The sequence below is a fragment of the Andrena cerasifolii genome, chromosome 4 (assembly GCF_050908995.1).
Source record: "Andrena cerasifolii isolate SP2316 chromosome 4, iyAndCera1_principal, whole genome shotgun sequence".
In the NCBI taxonomy this organism is placed as follows: Eukaryota; Metazoa; Arthropoda; class Insecta; order Hymenoptera; family Andrenidae; genus Andrena; species Andrena cerasifolii.
Window position 1 is genome coordinate 1874048 of NC_135121.1, and position 21315 is coordinate 1895362.

At 36.7% G+C, this 21315-nt stretch overlaps 1 protein-coding gene and 1 long non-coding RNA gene across 3 annotated transcripts in view; one reads left to right on the forward strand and one right to left on the reverse strand.

The window, feature by feature from the left end:
- Positions 1-21315, reverse strand: part of LOC143368081 (uncharacterized) — a 252336-nt gene that overhangs the window by 128704 nt on the left and 102317 nt on the right. The gene's annotated exons all lie outside the window — the stretch shown is intronic.
- The window catches only part of Gw (trinucleotide repeat containing adaptor protein gawky), a 151029-nt gene that overhangs the window by 120681 nt on the left and 9033 nt on the right, over positions 1-21315 (forward strand). Inside the window, exons 17-18 of the mRNA XM_076810324.1 lie at positions 1968-17907; positions 18051-21296. Of these exons, the coding sequence (XP_076666439.1) occupies positions 1968-2309 (342 nt within the window). The 3' untranslated portion in view covers positions 2310-17907; positions 18051-21296. The remainder of the gene's footprint in view (positions 1-1967; positions 17908-18050; positions 21297-21315) is intronic.

A 21315-nucleotide genomic window follows, 5' to 3' on the forward strand; every position in this document is an offset into this window, starting at 1 on the left:
AAAATATCAACGCGTGGTCTGTCTCGTACCGTCCTCGCTCGCTTTCAGTGCCTCCCACTCGCTATCGTTCCATCTCACTCTCGCCTTCGCCTTCGCCGGACAAGAGTGAGGCAGAAGTGGTGGGGATAGCGAAAAGTTCACAACGTGTACACCGAACCGAGCACTCAACGAGATAATACAGTATAAGCATTTAAATATGTTTACACAACGATCAAAGCGAAAAGGACACCCGAAATGCACCAATTTTTGCGGATATCTTTCAATTTAGTTCCAAAACTAAGGGTCTAGCAGAAAATCTACTAACTACTCCATGCGATGCAGCAGACATTTTTCTTTCGGAAACCATCAACAGAAGTGGTAAGTTGCGTTTTGTTTTCAATACAGAAGCGAAATAGTTTGGCAAAACGCGCGGTGCCGACAGTGGTAGTCACGCGCGTTAAGCGATTTTTGCCAAACTATTTCGCTTATGTATTGAAAACAAAACGCAACTTACCACTTCTGTTGATGGTTTCCGATGGAAAAATGTCTGCTACATCACGTGGAATGGTGGGATTTTCTCCTAGACCCTTAGTTTTGGAAATAAATTGAAAAATATCTGCAGAAATAGGTGCATTTCGGGTATTATTTCCGTTTGATCGTTGTTTAAACATATTTAAATGTTCATGATGCACCAATAACTTATATCGTTGCATTCGGGCAGCGTTTATAGAATAATTTGACACAACAAGCAACCGAATAACTATTACTGCGGATTCATTTTCAGCGCACAAAAATCTAGAAGAAACGGCTATTTAATGTTACAGACCAAAATGGCTGTTGGGCAGTGTTATTAGATATCTCGCGAAAGTGGTGTACAAAATACACCAGCGTATTTAATTAAAGGGTTAATGAAACATGTTAAAGCATGAAACAATTGTATTTTGTTTATTGGACACAGAATACTTGCAATAAGTTTTTTTATATAACGCAGTTTTTGACATGTTATGGTCATTTTTTAATGGTATGGGGAAGTTTTTATTACACAGTTTTATAGCTAGTTACATAAGTAAACATGATTGCCTAAAGTGTTGTTACCCAGAGATGACGTTCAGTATTAATATTCGTATTGAAAGTGTTCGGTATTATGGTTTTTTCTTCTGAGCTTCATGCTCACGCTGTGTTATAAGAGAAAGTTTGAAGATAAAACGTCATAAGGCTGTCATACTTTCAGTGTGAATGTTGTGGTTGGTGGTCATCCCAATGTAATAACACTTCAGGATCATTTCTACAACATATATGTAGTATGTTCAGCTCAAAAGAGTCTTGCTGACTTCAAAATGTCGGAGGAAAACAGTCGGTTGATCGGATTGCCTGGGCCGGGATTCGAATGAGTATTTTCCGCTTTTTGGGCCACTGCTTTCTAACCATTAAGCTATCCAGGGCCGACGGTGACTCTTCTTCTCCAAGACTAAATATATGTACTACTTAACAGGACGCCACTTATCTGCCACTCGCACGTTGGGCCGTTTTTCGAACGGGCGCCAAATGCCGACAAAATGTTTACAAAATGTTCGGTTTATGAAAAAGTACTTGCGACTATTTTGCGTATGCTATTCAGCAAAATATGTTGTACCCTTACAATTTTTTTCATAACATTAAAAATAAAATTTACGGTATTAACTAAATCATAGTTAACCCTCAGCGGGCCGTGCTGGGGTCTTTTTGGATCCAAGCGTAACGTTACCGAGTGTAATAGTAGTAGGAAAAACTTCAGAAAAGGAAGAAAACGAAGAAAAAACAGTCGTTTAAAATTCGTATAGTAGCATAGTTAATATGGATCCAAGCTGACCCATGTGGCGAGTTCCGTGTGATCATTCGAACCATTGGCCGTCCGAGGGTCTATCAATTTGTATGGAGACATTTGTATTGAATAGCATGTAAATACCACAAGAAGAATACCTGTTAAGAAAAATTCTGTCATGTTTTAGGCGCAAGGTGCTCTGAACAATTGCGTTCTGGGCAACACAACAATTTTCGCCGAATCACCGGCTGACAGCGAGGTACACACTCTGCTACAACAACTAAGTCATGGTGGTCAGCAACAAGCTGGAGCAACAGGGGGAGCAGGCTGGGGCTTAAGACCATCGAACAAAACTGCTCCACCACCTGATACCTGGGGCGGCAGTTCCAGTCAACTGTGGGGTGCACCACCTAGTAGTAATTCTCTTTGGAGCAACGCTGGAATCGATAGCAACGATCAGCAACGTGCTACGCCCAGCTCCCTGAACTCGTACTTACCCGGAGACCTTCTGGGAGGTGAGTCGATGTAGAGTGCCGCTAGCACGGAGAAGCGGTGTTACTTGTACGACGACCAAACCTTCTTCTTCACGATACGTCAATTATATTCCGCATTGTCAGATGGGCCGATTCTCACAAATAAGTTACTTAAATCAGTGCCGCGTATACGTGCATTCTATCATGACGCAGCAGTTAGGAATCTGATTTAATTTTTTTTTTTTCATCAAATGTTTGTATTCAGGATTTATCTGGGCGAGGCGTGGGGAATTGGGGAATGTTACGTATAAACAAGGCTTTTGGTGTGCGCCGTGTTTTTTCAACAATCCTGAGGTAGTGCCGTATTATGTGATGACCGCGTACTATGCTGTTCTGAACTTTAAATTAGTATTATCATACATTGCTTCTGTCACAACCTTCGGTATTTCGGTATTTTAAGATAATACAAATTTCATTCGCTAATATGCGCATATGTGTGTACGTAGTGCGTACCCTATTTTGGTAGACACGGTTTATGACGTCTTGATCATTGAATTAGTATTCTTCCTGTGCAGGTCGCGTTTTTTATTAACATGTGTATCAAACGTATACTTTGTTAGTAGTCCGTTTATTCAACGAACATGTATTATTAGTCTCAATAGTTAAGTTGGTTTCTCGTAATGCTGAATCATTCGATGTTTTAATATTTTCAATTCTGATTTCATACTGCACGCGCATGTTTCTAACTCAGCGTAACGTTTAATGAGCAAGGTACGCATATGTGGAGCACACAGCTTAAACGCCAATATAATACGGTGTTGCAGCCATTGAATATGCAGTACTTTTACCCACTATTCTTCTTTTAAATTTCTTTTATACACACGCTGTTCAATAAACGCGTGTTTTTATGTACGTGCGTAGCGTTCGTGAGTGTTTCTACTTGTCAATCGTGTTGATTTGTGTATATGTTAAAAACTTTTAAAATTCACTACTCTATTTCTTCTTGAGTATTATATTGGTGTGCGTTACAATTTCGACCCAGTATGCTAATCTATACATATATAGAATGCGCGTGCATATGACTAATATTAAAACATCAAAGTGCAAACATTGGAATAATAGGATTATCGATTCCTGTTGTGTATTTTGGGACTGGAGCACAAAGGATAGAAAGGTAAAGGATACACATAACTATATAGTGCAGCCATGAGCTTCGAAGGAATAAAACTTTGGCTGTTTTTAACGAATGTGGCGCTGCCAATGCTTTCTTAAGAATGCGCGTATAAGAAAGTAAATTCTAACCGTTGGTCTCACGAGTGTTCCACTTGTTTGCTCTGAACAGTTTCCTTTAGTCGAGACTGCAATGCGTATCAAACATAGACTGTATCAATCTAATCAAAACAAAAAAAAAAAGTGGGAGAAAAGGATAAGATATGAATGAAAGGGAATGGAAAAAGGGAGGAAGAAATAGAAAGACCTCTTTTAAAGAATCCAAGCGAGAATCCGCGTCGATGCTACGGGCTATACCTACCTCTTCCATTAGCACCGGTCATAGAGAATCGACTTTTTAGTAGAATTTTAATTAGCTTAACTCGCGTGTTAGCAGGGTCCCGGCTTAGATGATTGTTGTTGCCAGAATAACAATCGCAATACGCATAGTAGTGTTTATTTTTATATGTCATCATAACGTATTGTGACTTGAGAACGAATAAATGCAGTTATATTTAATATTTTAACAAAATGAAAAAAAAAATCAGTGCCCAAAATTAAACCGAAATGGAATTAATTTGTTCCTCCCGTTGCTATAGTTTCTTAAAATTGTGAGACTTCATTTATAATGGTAAAAGATTATCTTTAACGTGCAGTGATGCATTGTGAAGTGTCATTAACAAATGTAACGGCTATTAATTCAACTAAAAATCGATTCTTTATTGTGAAATGCCCAAAATCCTTAAAAAGGGGTAGTACATCGGGGTTCGAGTTCTTGCGACGACAACAAAAAAAAAAAAAAAACGATACCAAATGTTATCGCAATAACGTAAAGTTTATTCTATATTAAATCTAAATGCCACCTGTCGTGCCAATGTCCAGCGTGTCTCTACCATTTACTAATTATAGAGTTATAACGAATATGGCAATTCGATGTTTTTTCTCTAGCTATCTTTGTCTGTCTGTCTGCCTGCAGATTTGTGTGCCCCTCCCCCCCTCTCTCGCAATCCCCACCTCGCCCCTCCCTCCCCCTCCCTCTCACTCACCCTTCACTCCCCCTCCCCCACACATACTTCCTAACATGAATGATACTGAGATGTACCACTTCCCATTGGTTACTATGCATTACAAATTATACTCAAAAATTCATACAAATATCAAACTTCAAGTTGAAATTCTAAATCAAAGATATTTTTTTCGAAGAAATTTCGAATTTTCGAGACAGAAATCTTTCCAATTCCGCAGTGACGTAAAATATATTTTTAGAGCACGTTGAATTTTCTTGCAGCTAGTTGCTTCGCTACACAATATAATTAACGTGTTGTCCGCATGCGACAGGAGTTATCCTTATTTACATTGCATTATAACTTAAATCCACTAGCATACAGTGAGTGTCGTACAATTACAAGATTACGTTACTACTTTTTCCAATTGTCGACAATAGTAAGGTGAAACAAATTCAAGAGTAATATAATTGAAGACCTTTCCTACGTATGTAAAAGAATTGTAACTAGCGTACTTTTATTCCATAAGTTCGGCATCGTTGAAAGGCATTGAAAAGTAACTTACAAAAGTGATAATAATATTTTTTTAAGTAAAATGTTTTACAAGATTCAAAAACAAAGATGATATTAATTGTTTACAAAGCATCGTGTAAATTTAACAATCTCCTCCGTCGTAAGTATTTTTATAAGTTCCGTTAGATTTTCGTGTTTGTATTATATGCGTTTTAGTAACAGCGGATAGTTTGTAGTTATGTGACTTCCTAAGATACCATATGTAATACAAGTACACACTGCATTCGTATTAGACTACTTGTTTGCGTAATTAATTGTTTTTATTAGCCGTTTAATTGGAAATAGAGTAGTATATTCTACGCCACTGTGATTTTATTCTAAAGAATTTTACTATTGAAGAAAGGAGGAAGCGATTGATCTCGAAAATTCGATAGACGAATCAAGGGAAAAAATAGACGTTGACGCTAGTGTAAAATTCTGATTGGACCATTGGGAGGGAGGTTCGATGACAAAAGAGGTGTCCACATGAGATTTTGGCTGAAGCCTTATAAATTCTCATCACCCTCTCCCCCTCCGTTGCGTGCCTGCGTGCGTGTGCGTGTGCGTGCCGCGTGTATGCCTGCGCGCGCGTGTGATACTTCTGCATGAATGATTTCAACGTCAAAGGTACCTGAATGGACTGATAACCATACTGATGGGGAAAAGTGTTTATTCATTGCACAATATTTTTTCTGATATTCTGAAGTACATTGTAACGCCCTCAGGCCTTCAGTTTTGTACAGTTACAAAGCTGAAGCTCGTTTTTTACAATCTGCTGCTAAGCAGGTAACGGATCGTGCGGTAACATAAAGTGCGTGCTAGTTGAAACTTCAGTTTCGATCTGTCTCAAGTGCCGATGCATTTCAAATAATGACGCGAGATTTCGTTAGTGTTCTGGGATTTAAATTTTTCGGGATTCTTTAGCATTTGAATATTAGAGGTTTAAGTTGTTCTGCGTTCTTTAAGTTTACTGGCGATATGAAAGTATTCGAAAGTAAAGAGGTCTTGGTGATCAGTGCTTGGTATTTAATCAAATTGTTGCCAACTAATCGCGTAATAGTAAACAAATGAAGGGATCAAAGAAGAATTTTGGTTCAGTTCGAGAAGATTACCTGAAATTTAAATTATTAATACTTCAAAAATCAAAAGTTTGAGAAACGAATATATTAGAAATTCCATAATTATCCAGAAGTGGTAATACTTAATGAATTTACATGTATACTTTAGTAAGTGAAAATTTATTGGTAGATGTGTAAGTAGATAGAGAACTACTTAAAATATGATAAATTCCCAGGAGTAAGTTTGGAAAACCAAAGAAAGTCGATACTAGAAAACGTTTTTGTACCAATTAACTACTGACGTTGGTAATAAAAATAAATCTTATATGGACCGAGATTGTGTAATATTTTAGACTGACACAGATATTCAGTTATACGTGTTAGCTTTCTCTTTTTTTTTTACTTCTTTTTTTTTAAAGTAAAAGGCTTATATGTTTATGACAAAATAGGAGCAAAATGCGGTTTTTATTGAACAACGTGGACAGTGTTTCATTGAGGCCTTTGTTATTCTCAGTAGGATTTTCCCCATAGAATCTATATTCGCTAATCTAACATTACGTGACATTAGTTAAGGATGGATGGAAATTTATTGACGAAAGATATACCTCTCTAACCCTGCCGATTTTGTAATATTTTGGAAGACGCTTATTAATATTTTACCTATTGTTAACAGTAATTGCTAGTAATATTAGTACAGTAGCATTTACTTGCTAAATAAATTACTAAAATGCTTACAAGAGCTGATAAGTAGTTTGTACAATATCCAATGTACATAGTATTACGTATTTATGTTTAAAAATAAAAGTGAAAACAAAAAAGAAGATAAAAAGGCATAAAATATTGGCGCTTCATGTCGCCGCTATCCTAAAAGACTTTCCAAGTGCAACGTGACTTGATACCATGTTATTCCAACGGTAGTAGTTAAATATATAACCCTAAAAATCTGAAAACTTAAAAATGCATTTCCCCCTAGCTCGTTTCTTTAAAACTGTATTTACTCTGGTGGAACCTGTGGACTATCTATATTCAAAAGGAGAGGCTATATTCTAAATAATTTCTAAAACAGTACTCCACTAAATTTACCGCGACTTCAGACATTTGCACTTGAAAAAGCTGCTTCTGCGACTCATTGAAATTAGCTTTCGTTATTGAATTACTATTATCATTAAATGATAGTGGACACAAGAATATCGGTACAACCAATAGTAATAGTAACAGTAACAGTAACAGCAACAGCAATAGCCTCAATGATAATAATTTGACGAGAGGGATAATTCGGAAGATAAAATAACAGTGATAGTAACATACGCGCGAATAAAAATAAAAATAAGATTAACAGGAATACTTTTAAGAGAAACTATAGTAAGGGTAGTATTAGTAGTAATGACAACAACGGTAACGTAACAGTTCTAGCAATTCTATTGGTAGTGCAGTGGTATACGACAGTATTTGCGAATGTATTTATCATAAATTGTAGTAACAGCAGCTGTAACTGTAGTAGTGGCGTCGACAATGATAGTAATAGCGGCAATATTATTTAATGTGATAGTAGTATTAACGATAGTGTTCCCACTATTACTATTACCGCTCTTGCTACTACTACAATGGTCGTTATTATAATCTTCATTATTACCACCCCTATTGATGCTTTTGGTATTATTGTAGCTGCTGCTTCCACTGCTGCTATATTTATTGTTGCTCTAGTTCCTGCTGCTGCTGCTGCTGCTGCTATTACTACTTTTGTGGTCGCTGCTGTTCATAGTACTGCTACCACTGCCGTTACTATTATTACTATACTGTATTCCATTTAAGAGTAGACTTGTTCCGCGCAACGGTGACTTTGAGGAGGCTATTGATTGGTAGGAAACCGACAGAGAAAGCGCTACGACCAATCGCGTGCGCAGGCAGTAGTGGCAGCTGCGCAGACCGGTTCCAAATCGGTAGGGGCGGGGCGCAGGTCTACTCTTATATGGAATGGTATATACCACTGTTACTGTTACGTATGCTAACTGTTCATATCGTTGTCATTCGTTTCGTTTCTGCTGCTAAAACTGCTTCTACCACCACAACTTGCTGCCGCCGTCGCCGCTGCTGCTGTAGCGATTCTTACTTTTACTACTATCATTACCATTACTTATTGTCGATAATTAATAGTAGTACGGCATTACTGTTATTATTACTATTATTACGTAGTGCAATTGTTGTTACTGCTAATACTGCTACTTAATATTAATGATAATAGAATAATTGTTGGTACTGTTAATTACTGCTACTGTTATTACTGGTATTGTTATTAGTTACTACTTTTGTTATGGTTATTAGTGCTACCACCACTTACAGTCGTCAGTATTGCCGCTATTCCGCAGATGGCGCGGATAATGGTAGTAGGAATAATAATGACAGCCGTGGTGAAATAATGACGGTAGTGGATAATATCAGCGGCAGTAGTCACGGTAGTATTAGATGGAATAGGATCATTAATCATGGTAATAGTAATAAGGCTGCTAATGATACGTGAATGTTACGAAGGTATATGATGTTACTTATTATAATGTTCAATAATTAATAATCCGTAAAAACAATAATAAGAGTGATGATGATTATGACGATAATAATAGTACTAAAGATTATAATATTGATGATTATAATTACAATAATACTAATATAATAATACGAGTAGTAACATTAATAGTAGCAGCGATGATACTTCTACATGCAGGGGTTGTGGCAGTTGCGGTGTTTGTAATAAAGCAGCAATTATGTAAAAAAAAAAACAGGTAATGATAGTATTAATAGGAATCAATCGTAAGAGACGTATAACTGATAATATACGAGCACAGGTCTGAGGGCGTTCTATGAACACAATAAATGTGTACCTCTTTTGCATACCGCGAGGTGGAACTTAAATTTATATTGCAAGGGAAAACAAAAAAATTAAATTTATGCGAGCGCTGGTACTTCCAACGACAAACAATCCATTGTCCTTCATCGTGAGGATAGACGGCAGCACACTCCAATTGCTTGCACACGATTGCTTGTAATCGTTTGACAAATTAAGTTAAAGAAAATGTAGGAGTTTATATACGGAATTTTGTACGACACTGAGGATTTAACATATACATGCGCGCGTGTTGCACAGTTTTACTGTATAGTTTAAGAACTTCTCCGGGTGATTGATGATCCTCATTTAGAGTACGTAGTAACATTTCTTTTTAATAATGCAATTTACATTTTAGTACGCTCATCTCCTTATTTCTTAAGAATTTTAATTTATTTAGAAACATGTTTCGTACGAAACTATGTTGTGCAAGCGGAGTATAAAAAAGAAATATTTGAAACATTACCTTATATACATTCAAAAGTCATAGTGTCTACAATTAGTATTAACAGTTCGTTTAAATAATATATTCGAAAGATTGGCTGGTTATATTTCCTATTCAGAAATTTTTAGTAATTTAAACGCAATCCTCACATCAGTTTTCTTTACTTTCGAGAGAGAGAATATAATTCAGAACTATTTTCAGTTATTGTTCCTTACTGAACACCTGGAATATTTTGACAATTAAAAAACGCATACATCTGATTTTAATATTGTAATCTCATTGGAAATTTTAAAATAGTCCAACATTTTGTAACAACTAAATAGTGTTTAATTTAATAATTACGAAAAGGAAAAATGGAAACTAAAGATTTCAAGGGTCCTTGAATGAAAAATATTGAAATTTATATAAAGTTGTATTTAAGTGCTCGAGAAGAAAAGGTTACTTTTTCAAGCTCTTAAGAACTGATTAACATAGGGCATATTTCATCGGGGAAAAAAGAACTAGGAACAAGTAGGAACAACAAGTACCAGTGCAGTAATAGCCATTTTCCTCAGTGTCGTTAATTACTATTTTTGTGAAAAGCATAAGTTTAATACGCTTTACTTGGCGCAAAATTAATTGACTCCTTCAAGGTCAGGTCTTATACTATGTCATCACGTCAATTGCGATCTCCTCTTTTATAGTTTTCACTATTGTATACCCTGTATATAAGCATGATGATCAGTCCTGTTGGAGTGGGGTGTGGGGAGGGTAAGTAGCCTATTTAGCATCTAATTACGTTACGCGTTGCGTTTGCGCTTTTTGTGTTCGAAACAAATAATTGATCAGAGTGAACATAAAACGAAGAGACCAGGAGCAGAATAGCAGGGTAGCTGAATGGTCTGATGATGTGTATCCCTTAATGACCCTGAAGCTGTCTAATTAATTTTACATCAAGTACAATAATTAGTTAGTGTAATACTACTACGGTTTCTTGTCCGCATTTTCTTCTTTACATTCGTTTGTTCTACTTCCGCAAAACCTTCTCACGTTTTCTCACCCTCTCCCTCGTTTCCATATCTTGATTTTTCTGAATTACACACGTGCGCGTATGTATTTCATCGTACTTATTGTCTGTGTTCTTTCGAAACATTTTCGTCCACATAAAAAAGGTTTTATTGAGTTTGATCGTATAAAGACAGTGGAAATACCTCTTTCCATTTTTTAAACTGTCACCGTTATATCACTATATGATTAGCATGGTATAACTGTGATAGTTCGTTCTCATTAGACATCGACTAGTATTCATCGAATAGTATCTTTATATTACGCATAAGTGTTCTGAAAGTTTTAGGTGATTTCAGACGGCCTGAATATTGTTAGACAACTTATTTGCTTGCTTACTTATATCTCACTAGTACATGAAATTATAAAAAAAAAATGGGTTAGACAAACAAATTGATTTTGTGGAATTATAAAATCAATCCGGAATTCCTAGATGCGTGGTCAAATTGAATAATTCGATGTAATACCGTTTCGTTTCGAATAAGTTTTAAAGCACCAAATAATCGGCTGGTGTCCATCTAGTGGCCCTTAGGAACGTCCTTCGTTTTATTTTTAAATTAAGTACATTGATATAAGATATTTGAGTAAGATTCGTGTGAATGGCAAATGTAGGTAAATAACTGGAATGTGTCTGCTGTGATGTACTTTTTTAATACAGGTCAGAAATAGCGTTAGGTAGAACATAAATTTAATTATGTTGGTTTTTAGCCTTGTAACTCGCTAAGTTGTCGATTATGTAATTTTCTTTTTTTTTTTTTCATTTTTTTTGAAAATATTTTCTAAATAAGAAACGAGCTGTTCCTCTGCCCGGGTGGAATAGTATATATTGCGAGACCTTTATTCTTTGACTGGCATTGACGTATTATCACTGTACAAATGATTCCATTCGTTGCTTAGCATTGAGGTGCTTTTATGCCGAAATGATAGAGAAAATAATGACTTATAGGGGAGAGGCTTGCAGGTTGCCACCCCTCAGCTTTTTTAATCATAACTCGTCATAAAATTAACGTATCGTTGATTTATGGTATAAGTTGTAAAGAGGAAGTGTAGAGCTACAATCCTGAGCTAGAAATCATGTGAACTCTCGAAAAAGAAAAATTATACTGCAGATTCTCGAAAGTATCTAAAATTGACTCCTTGAAATTTTGGCTTGTAGGTTGCCACCCCTAGAAAAATTGCTGAAAGTGTAAAAAAAAACTCGAGTAAAAACCTGATTCAGAAAACTTTTCAAAATCCTTAATGCCGCGTTCAGATATTCTTGACCTGCGTGCTGCCATACTAAAAATGTATCAAAAATGTAAAAAATAAACGAAAATATGACTAAAATGCAATAAAAACAGTCCACTTCAAACTCAATGACAATAGTAAACATCACATAATCATGAAAAATGACATTTGAGTGTAAACAAGCGGGAAAGAGAGAGGTGGCAACCTGCAAGCCAAAAAAGGTGGCAACTTGCATTCCGACGCATTTTTGGAAAATATGAGAAAAAATTGTCAATTCATGATATGTTTGGAAATTTGTTTGGCATATGTAAATTAGATAAAAAAAATAACACAATACGAATATTTACCTTGAATTGTCGATGAAAATGTTGAATTTACGAGCACAGGGAAAACACACAATTTCAATAATTCAATTTCTTGACAAACACTATATCACACTTCGCTCAGCAAACACAATGTTATCGCGTCTGTCCGCTCCAGAGGTTACTAAATAGTGACAACTACTCTTTTAACGTCGATGGGAGTCAGAGTTGAGGTTATGACACTGCTAGAAAATCGAAATACAGCAGGGGTGGCAACCTGCAAGCAGTGGCAACCTGCAAGCCTCTCCCCTACGTTTTATTGAAGAATATTTGAGACCATGACAACTATAACATACATTTTATCAAGCTTGTAGGCGAATTTGTACCATCTCTAGGATAAAGTTAACCTTATTTGTACCAAATATGAGTACTTTTCAATTTATGATACACAGAAGTAGAGAAAGTGAAAACCATGGTGACAGCAACATTTACAACGGGAGTGCATAAGGTTCAATGTCATCAAGTTCGCCCAAATTTTGTATATTGTTAGTGCACGTCATGTAAAATGATGTTTTAAACGTACAGAGTGCAGTATTCAAACTTCTGCAAGAAAATCGATTTGAAAGTTCTGCATTTTCCATGTTTCCAATTCACACCTATACGCGAGTGGCAAGCTGCGAGTAAAGAGCGAGGCGAGGGCAGCATTTCGGAAAGTCCTGAATTTAAGAATTTAGTCTTCGCAGCAGGCAACGTATTTTTGTATACGTATACATGGATCACTGAACGTCAAATCGACCACTTCTTGCACTTGATGACAGGTGTTCTTTAAAAATTAAAATATACTGTGGTCTGCGCAAAATTAACCCTCGGGCGGGCGCGCCAATGAGAGGTACACGAGCAGGCGTGTGGTGAACTCAGTTCATCAGTTGAAAATAATCATTTTAGCCCCCTTATGTATTACACTTCAGAAACGGTTTCTCAGTTGACAGTGGTAACTTAAATTAAATGTGCTGGGAAAATATCAGCAATGTATCCAAAAATGCAGTAAATGTATTTAAAATCACAAAAATAGCATATGTAAAACATTTTTAACATCAAAAATGAAAATCAACTGGCACAAGCATCATAGGGTTCTTGAAATACACCGCGATCGCGCGGAGAGAATGTTTGTCTTACCGAGACCTAATGAAGGAAATACGCAGATCGGTGAACGGAGTTCGCAAAGCGCACCCGCTCGAGGGTTAAGAGGGGGTTACGTCACTGTTTTTGCCGGTTTCTAATATGCTCACAAAATACACCCTATACATCCCTTATGCATCGCGCCTAGGAGGGCTCCTTTCCTGTGTAAGTGTGGCTGGTCCGAAGGAATCAATGTTACTCTATGTACATTCCGATGATTTATTCCGGAGGACCACATCAGCGGTGGCAAAAACACCCGTCCCTAGTCTCGGGTCAGACAAAGGGACTAACAACTTGCACGGTAGGGACAGTTTTGGGCCCGCGAGCCACTACTGCTATCTATTCTGTTGAACGTAGTATTAGAACATATTATGAATTTTGTGCAAAGAAGCATTTCACAACTTCCGCTAATATTACTTATTACTTCTATTACTATTTCTGTTGTTATTATCACTATTATCTACATACTACCATAGTGTATATTCTATATTTATGTTATGTCTAATACGTATTTACTCATGTGGCTCAGCTCGTGAAAGAGACTTGCCGTACACTCTGTCTATCCCTACCTATCAATAGTTCTGAATGTTTAAAATCTCAGCCAAGAAGTTGGATGCAAGAAGAGTTCCTCTCAGCAAGGCAATTGAAGGATGGCCTTTCGATTTGATTCTTTCTCTGACCTGAGAGTAGGCGCTTGCCAACCACATGCTACAGGTGATGCACACGTTTCTAGCTCTCTCTGTCTCCTTACCCTCTGGCTAAAAGTCGCCTAAAGGGGCCCACAGATGTTACGACATTTTGGACGACCTACTGTACGATTGCTTGAACGACACTCATAGCGGTGTAGGCAGGCTGTACAACCATGTCATATGTTCTGCTTCACGGACGTATTTCTGTGGAACCTTTTAGTCTAACAAGGAACCTTCGGTGACCCGGAGACTTCGTTTTTTAAAAGCTGTGTCGGCTTGTAAAGGACCTCGGTATCAGACAGTTTTTGTTTCGTGACCCTTGTTGGTTCTTCAGGGTGAAAACATCCTTTACGGCAAGGTTAAACACGCGCAACGCGCATTGTAGAACAGTCTTGAAAGGGTGGATTTTAACCCTTCGTTGACACACCTCCTTTTTCGATCAATGTTGACATACCTGGATGGTTCACACCCAGAGAAATTTTTCAACGACTACCGTTCTCATCTAAAGAATCCAATTATTATGGAAAAAAACATGAATCAATTTCAAGGTCTCTGGAATGTATTCCAACAGTTTTTTTCATTGAAATTTTACCGCAGTTTTTGTAAAAAAAATCTAGAATACCACATGTCGAAAAAAACGAAGAAAATCCTTAAAAAATTGTAACTTTTACAAATTTCAATATTAGAAGCTAAAAATCTAGAGTTGCTGTTGGGATATAATACTTTGAGAGAAGAAATAGTTTTTACGTCGGCTTTGGAAAAAACTATTTATTTTGCTAATAGTAGGAACAGAGCAGAATCAGCTTATGGGTGGCTCACACCCAGAGTGTCAACGAAGGGTTAATGGGTTGACGCGCAACAGAGGACATCGTGCAGTATGAAGCGCGTGGACGTGATTCTAGTTGTGCATGGCTCTGCGCGTGTTTCTGTGCGCTGTTGCACATGTTTAGGTCCTGCCTGTAAAGCAGGTACGCACAACATTGCCCTTTGGATACTCTCCAAATGTTGAAGGACACAGAACAAATGTGGGCAACTTAACATCACGAGCAGTAGATGAATAGTGAGGAACAGCTCAAGTAGTGAGAGTGCAGCGTCCGCGCAACTAACACATTAAAGCCGGGTGCATTGCTGTGCTCGTGCCCGCTGAGCCGCCAGTTAGGCAGGTCTGCTTTAAAGGTTAATGTGTGCTTCCTTATTTAGGTGTATATCTTAAAAACTACAATAGATATAAAAAAAATTGTTATAATGAAAGTTTAACGTGTTTTTATAAAACTATGTCATGGAGCTGATTAAGCCTTGTAATTTAAATAAAAAACGTTTCCCACCATCCTTATTTAAATTTTTTTGTCTGTACAGGGTAGTTCGCTACAGGTGGTAAAACTGTTAGTGGGTGATTCCGCAGGCCAAAATAAGGCGAAAATATAAAATACAAGTTTTTAATATCGCACTGCATTTTCAAGAAGTTTGACTTTAAATTTTAGTCGAGTACGCGTACACCAAAGTGCAGTTTCTTTGCACCTAAGGGGCACACGGAATTAAAAGGGAGGCGCTTCGTGCTGTACATGCGCCGTTCCGCTTACCTCCGCGTGCCCTATAGGCGCCAAAAACTGCACCTGGTTGCACCCGTATTTAGAAGAACTTAAAAGTCAATTTTCTGAAATCGAAGTGCGATATTAAAAAATTGTACTCTACACTTTCGTCTCATTTTGGACTGTAGAATCACCTCCTAAAAGCTTTACCAGCTATAGCCAAACACCCGGTATATACTTATACAGTTACTGGAAATATTTATTGCATCACTCGAATGAACACGTTGTCACTTATATTTCTGTTATTAGTACTAGATAAATATTATTGCAAAATTTATATATCGTAAAAATTTGCAAAATATGTTGCATACGAATCATTTTAGCAATCACTAGCTTAAAGTACCCGGTGTTGCCCAGGTAAATCACAGAGCGTCAAGAGGGTGAAATAAGGGTGAAGGGGTGTGAGTTCCAGAGAGTAATTATAAAAAATTTGGTTCCAGTTCGGTTAAAAAAATCGGGATATAAAAAGTATCCTACATTTCATTCCTGGTCCTAGACTACTAATATACAAAATTCCAGAAAGATCTGATGCGTCGTTGGGACGTGATTGAGTAACAAACATCCAAACACACTTTCGCATTTATTATAAGGATTAGTAGGATATTGCTGTGAACATTGTGCGTATGTAAATTTGAGAGTGACGCAACAACTATATTCAGTACTGTATGTATATTAAACCTACCTAAAAATACTTTATTTCTATAATTTAACTCATCCGTGCATTTCGAACGTTTGTTGTTGTACCTCGAACAATGCGCCATTAAGTATTTGCTAATACACCTTGTTCGTTTCTATTCAACAAATAATAATATAAAATAGGACGTTTCTACCATACTAATTCGTCACCAAATTTGATTACTCGTAATCATTATGAAATAATACGTCACAATTAGAATTGCACAATGCCTTATTTTCAATATAACATACATTTTATGTATAATATATACATATATCTACACATCCACACAGACATGCACATTTTTGTGGTTTTTGTATCATTTAATAAGCATTTATTTTTTACGGTTCACATTCTTCGCAGAAATGGTACCTACTGTTCAGAGAAATACTTAAAACAGAAGTTCGTATTTTTTCCACCAAGCACATTGCGACAATGCGAGTTTTCCATATACTACACAGTGTGGTGCAGAACGAGAATCTCTTGCGTAACAAAATCTATTGGATTCTGGCTCAGGGTGTATCAGAAAAATAACCAGTTTTATACCAGGCATATTTAACAAAATTATGAAAACGTGACGATAATAATAGTTGATTATACGTTAATGATCGTTATTTTATGATGTTTCGTTGATGAAGATTAGCATCCAAATATGATAAAGTAACTCTATCAGAGAATGTTCTAAGTTCTTCCACATTGGGAAACCATAAATATTTAGGGATTGAAAATTAGCCCCGTCGTTTTCTTCGCTATTATCCGGAATATCACTTCTTTTTCATGTAGTAATTTTTGTTGTAAAGTAATTGGACAATAATATGGCTTAACACGATAACATGACAAATACACATGGGTTAACTGTTTCTTGAACTCAATAGATGTTAATGTTTCAAGTGTCGTAGCCGGGATATAAACATTATACTGTATAAATATTGCTTGGTTTAAAGAGGGTCTCCTGTACCCGAGGTTCTAGAGTTCCACTAGATTCTTTCAACACAGTAAACAGACGTAAGAGTAACTTTCTTTGCACTTGAGGAGATTGTAGACAAAATCGCAACTGTGCGTCAGGTACCCTGAAGATTGAACGGCAGTTCCAACTCTATCCGCTAATGTGCGTCCCGAATGTATTTCTATCGCAAAACCACTCTCATCTGCATTATAAACGTTATCTTCACCAAAGTACTTTATTATTGATTTCGCATCATGTAGAATAGCGTTGCGTCTTCTTTCTAATTTGTCAAACTTTGCATAAGCTGCTGTGTCATAAACTTCTTTATTTTAAGTGATACAATTCCATTCTCTTTTTTCTTTAAAGTCCATATCCATCGATTTTCTACCATAAATGAAGAATAGTTTATCTCATTGTTGCCACCAAAGGCCATCGCCGAATGTTAATTTCATGTACTATCAGCCTTGTTCAGTAGCAATTTTATATTTTTGTACCATATATTCTGCTATAAAAATTCTTTTATCCTGCCTGGAGCCATCTTTGGTCGCACTAGCTTACTGCCTGCGAAGTTCAACTAGAGTTTTTGCCTTCCTAATTCCATTTTGTACACCGTGAAGAGAAAGCCGTTTTCATTTTCCACTTATATAAGTAGTACTTCATAGCGCTTGTTTTGTACCTACTCTGAGTTAATAATGCTTCCACTTTCTTCAGGTATACAGACTTTATTCTCAGAGGAATTTTCCGTGTCACTGTCAAATGCTGAGTCAAGCTTTTCGAATTGCAATGCAAGATTATCTTTAATTATATCTTCTTTTATTAACCGACTTCAAAAGGAGGAGGTTACTCAATTCGTCACGTATGTTTCATTATCTATGTATGGATGTATGTATGTACGCTAGGCGCCAGAATCGGCTTCCCTTCGGAAATTTGGCAACGTTGCATTCCTAGTGACATGCAGCGTTGCCAAATTTCCGAAGGGACGCCGATTCTGGCGTCTAGTGTATGTATGTTCACGCATAACTTCCGCATAGGTGCACCGATTTCGATGATTCCTTTTTATTTGAAAGAGTATGAAGAGCCGGTGGTACCATGTTAATTTTTTTTTTATTAGTCTCTAGATACTCTAGAATTATCTGGAATTCCAGTTTTAATGTATGTTCGCGCATAACTCTGTAACGCGTGGATCGATTTGGATGATTCTTTCGTTGTTATATGGTGTATGTTCCCCAATTAGTACCATGATAAATGTTTCTTAACCGACTTCAAACAAAGGTAACTAAAAATTAAAAATAATAAACTTTTTTAAAAAAAGTAAAAACCGACTTCGAAGGTGCGCTAAAATGGATAAAATAATTTGTTTAAATCGGTGCCAAAATAGAAACAAAATTAAATCAATTTCTAAATCTTTATCAATTATAGTCCATTAGCACAGTATCGCCCGAATTAGAGTGCGCAAAAATTTAGTGGGACGTCACTCGTCCAGCCGATTTAATTTTGTTTCTATTTTGGTACCGATTTAAAAAAAATATATATTCCGCTTTTTAGCGCACCTTTGAAGACGGTTTTTTACCTTTTTTTTTTGTTTAAAAAAGTTTATACTTCTAATTATATTCAGTATAGCGTCACGTGTAAAGCTATTTCCCAAGGATTCGGAGGTATGATGATTATGCGTGGAATTTGTGGAATTAATATTTCCAGCATTGATTTGGCCCATTTTTATAATAAAATTTCTACTGTATATAGCGAATAATGCGTAATGATACCTTTGTAATCATGATACAGATAGAGCGGTAATTGTGGATGAATGCACAATTATTATATGTGAGACGAGATTGTGGGAACACGTTTATTTGTGTGGTTGCTTATCGCTCAAATCGGGTGGACGGTCACGATTGTGCCTACATAAAAGAGATTTAAGACTTGTGCGCATTGTTGTTTACGATTTTATTTTATTCTTTTATCGTTGGATTTAAGTGAATAAGGTATATTTCCAAATACTTGATAACGCATTATTCGAAATTCAACGACAAGCGTCCGGAATGCACGTATCAGATAAAATTATACAACTAGTATACATTCATACATATAGGTTTGGGTTAATACACACATGTGTATTTATAATTAAATGTTGCGTTTTTTAACCCCGAAGAAAAGATGAACAATCTTTTAACCCGGCGGGAGGTGCACCCCATATTGTAACACAGGTTGTCGCTACCGGGTCAAAAATACCCAAAGTTGAAACGTAAAACACGGTTTCAGAATATTTTTTTTAATTTTGTAATTTTTATGTTAAAGTACAGTGTTTTAAGAATCAAACAAAAATTATGAATTATCTTAAAATCTTTATTAAAGTTCTTTAAAAAATTGTAACAAAAACTCAAACAGTCTTCATATTTGCGCAACTAGCGCCTCTGCGGTAAATTTTACCCAGTAGCGCCTCCCGCCGAGTTAAACTAAGTGCGGTTTGAAACGTTTTTCATTTAAATTACAAATTTCAAACAATTTTCATTATAACAATTTTTTATATTTATTGTAGTTTTCAAGATATGAATATACGAAAATAAGACAGAACACATTAACCTCTAAGGGGTGTTTCCACCTTGAAGAATAAAAAGTAGCACAAAACGAAGTTTGGTGCTTCTATTAAAGTTCTCCACAAATTGGCAGAGTTTTCAGAAAATCGGAATCTTTTGGGTAACCGAAATTTCTTTGGAAATACACATGAGGCGGTTTCCGGCGATCGGGCAACGGTATCAACTGTGAACAAAAAAAGTGTTATCGATTCAATGTGTAAAGGATAAAAAAATTATTGTCAGTAAATGCCATTTCTCACTACAAGGTAAGCAAGTTTGTCAGTTTCTACTGAAGCTTTTTTTCTGTCAAAGAATGAACATACCGCGAAAGAAAGAAATGTTTTGTAGTATCATCGTAAAAATTTGGCAACCATGTAACGCAGTGGTGAGCAACCTTTGGTCCGAAGTGGGCTACAAGTGGAAACCTACTACACTACGCGGGCCGCAATATTAAATACATACATATAACTAATCCAAAACTTTTAATTTATGGGCTGAATTTGTTATTCCTGCAATTGATTTACAATAAAACGTTTTTTTTTTAAATTTGATGTACTGTTTATTAGTAATATATACCTACATATTATAATATAAACAGGTATATGTATGAAAATTTAAAACAATGATCGTCGTAATCAACTCGATGACGAGCGATTAAACAATCGTATTAGAAATCACTTAAAAGGGCATTAAATATAGTACCAAATAAACAGTTTTCAAATTTTTTTATCATAATTAACAGAAATGAAAAAAAATTAAATAAACGTAAAAAATATAAAATTATACAACATTAGAAAGGGATAATTTTATCCTATTTTTTGGCGCAAAATTAATTCCGATATCTTTTACAGTTCAAAAGATATATGCCAATGTTCAGGCGGGCCGCAGGTCAGCGGCTGGCGGGCCAAATGCGGCTCGCGGGCAGAGTTGGGCATTAGTCGAATAAAATTTTATTCGAATGAACTCGACTAAAAATTTCGAATAAAGTGAAGTTATTCGAGAATAACGAATAAATTATTAGTCGACTAAATTTTTATTCGACTAAATTTTTAGTCGTTATATTTGTTATTCGAAGGACCGCCATGGCGACTAAGCGACACGAATAAGTGGGGGTCAAAACCCGAGCCGCCCCGGCTCGGGCCCCGAGGCCCTAGGCCTCCGGCCGGGCCGGGGGGGGGAGGGTATCATGAGGCAAGGGGAACACTTTTCGAGTGTACCTACTCCAGCCGAAGTGGCTTATTCGTGTCGCTTAGTCGCCACGGCTGTCTTTCGAATAACGAGGAACGAATAACGACTAAAAATTTAGTCGAATTCAAATTTAGTCGAAATTTTTATTCGAAGGTTAGTGGATGAACAAATTAGTCGAATAATGCCTAACTCCACCCGCGGGCCGCGGGTTGCTCATCACTGATATAACGCATGGTAGAGATAATTAATTGCCTATCCTGTAAACACTGCCATTGAGAACCACAAATGCACTCAGCATCTCTGCCGGACGATCATATTCGCGGGATGATGAACGTTGTATGGTCGTGCGTACAGTTCAACCACTGGACGTAAGATGGAGTGCCGAATCGGCAGGCGAATTAGCCGGTAATTCGATAAAAAGCGCCTCGTGTGTTTTTAGCCTAATCGGGACGCGGTGTATAGAGGAGATAAGGTACACTCCCTTGTCATTTAAGAAGGATCCC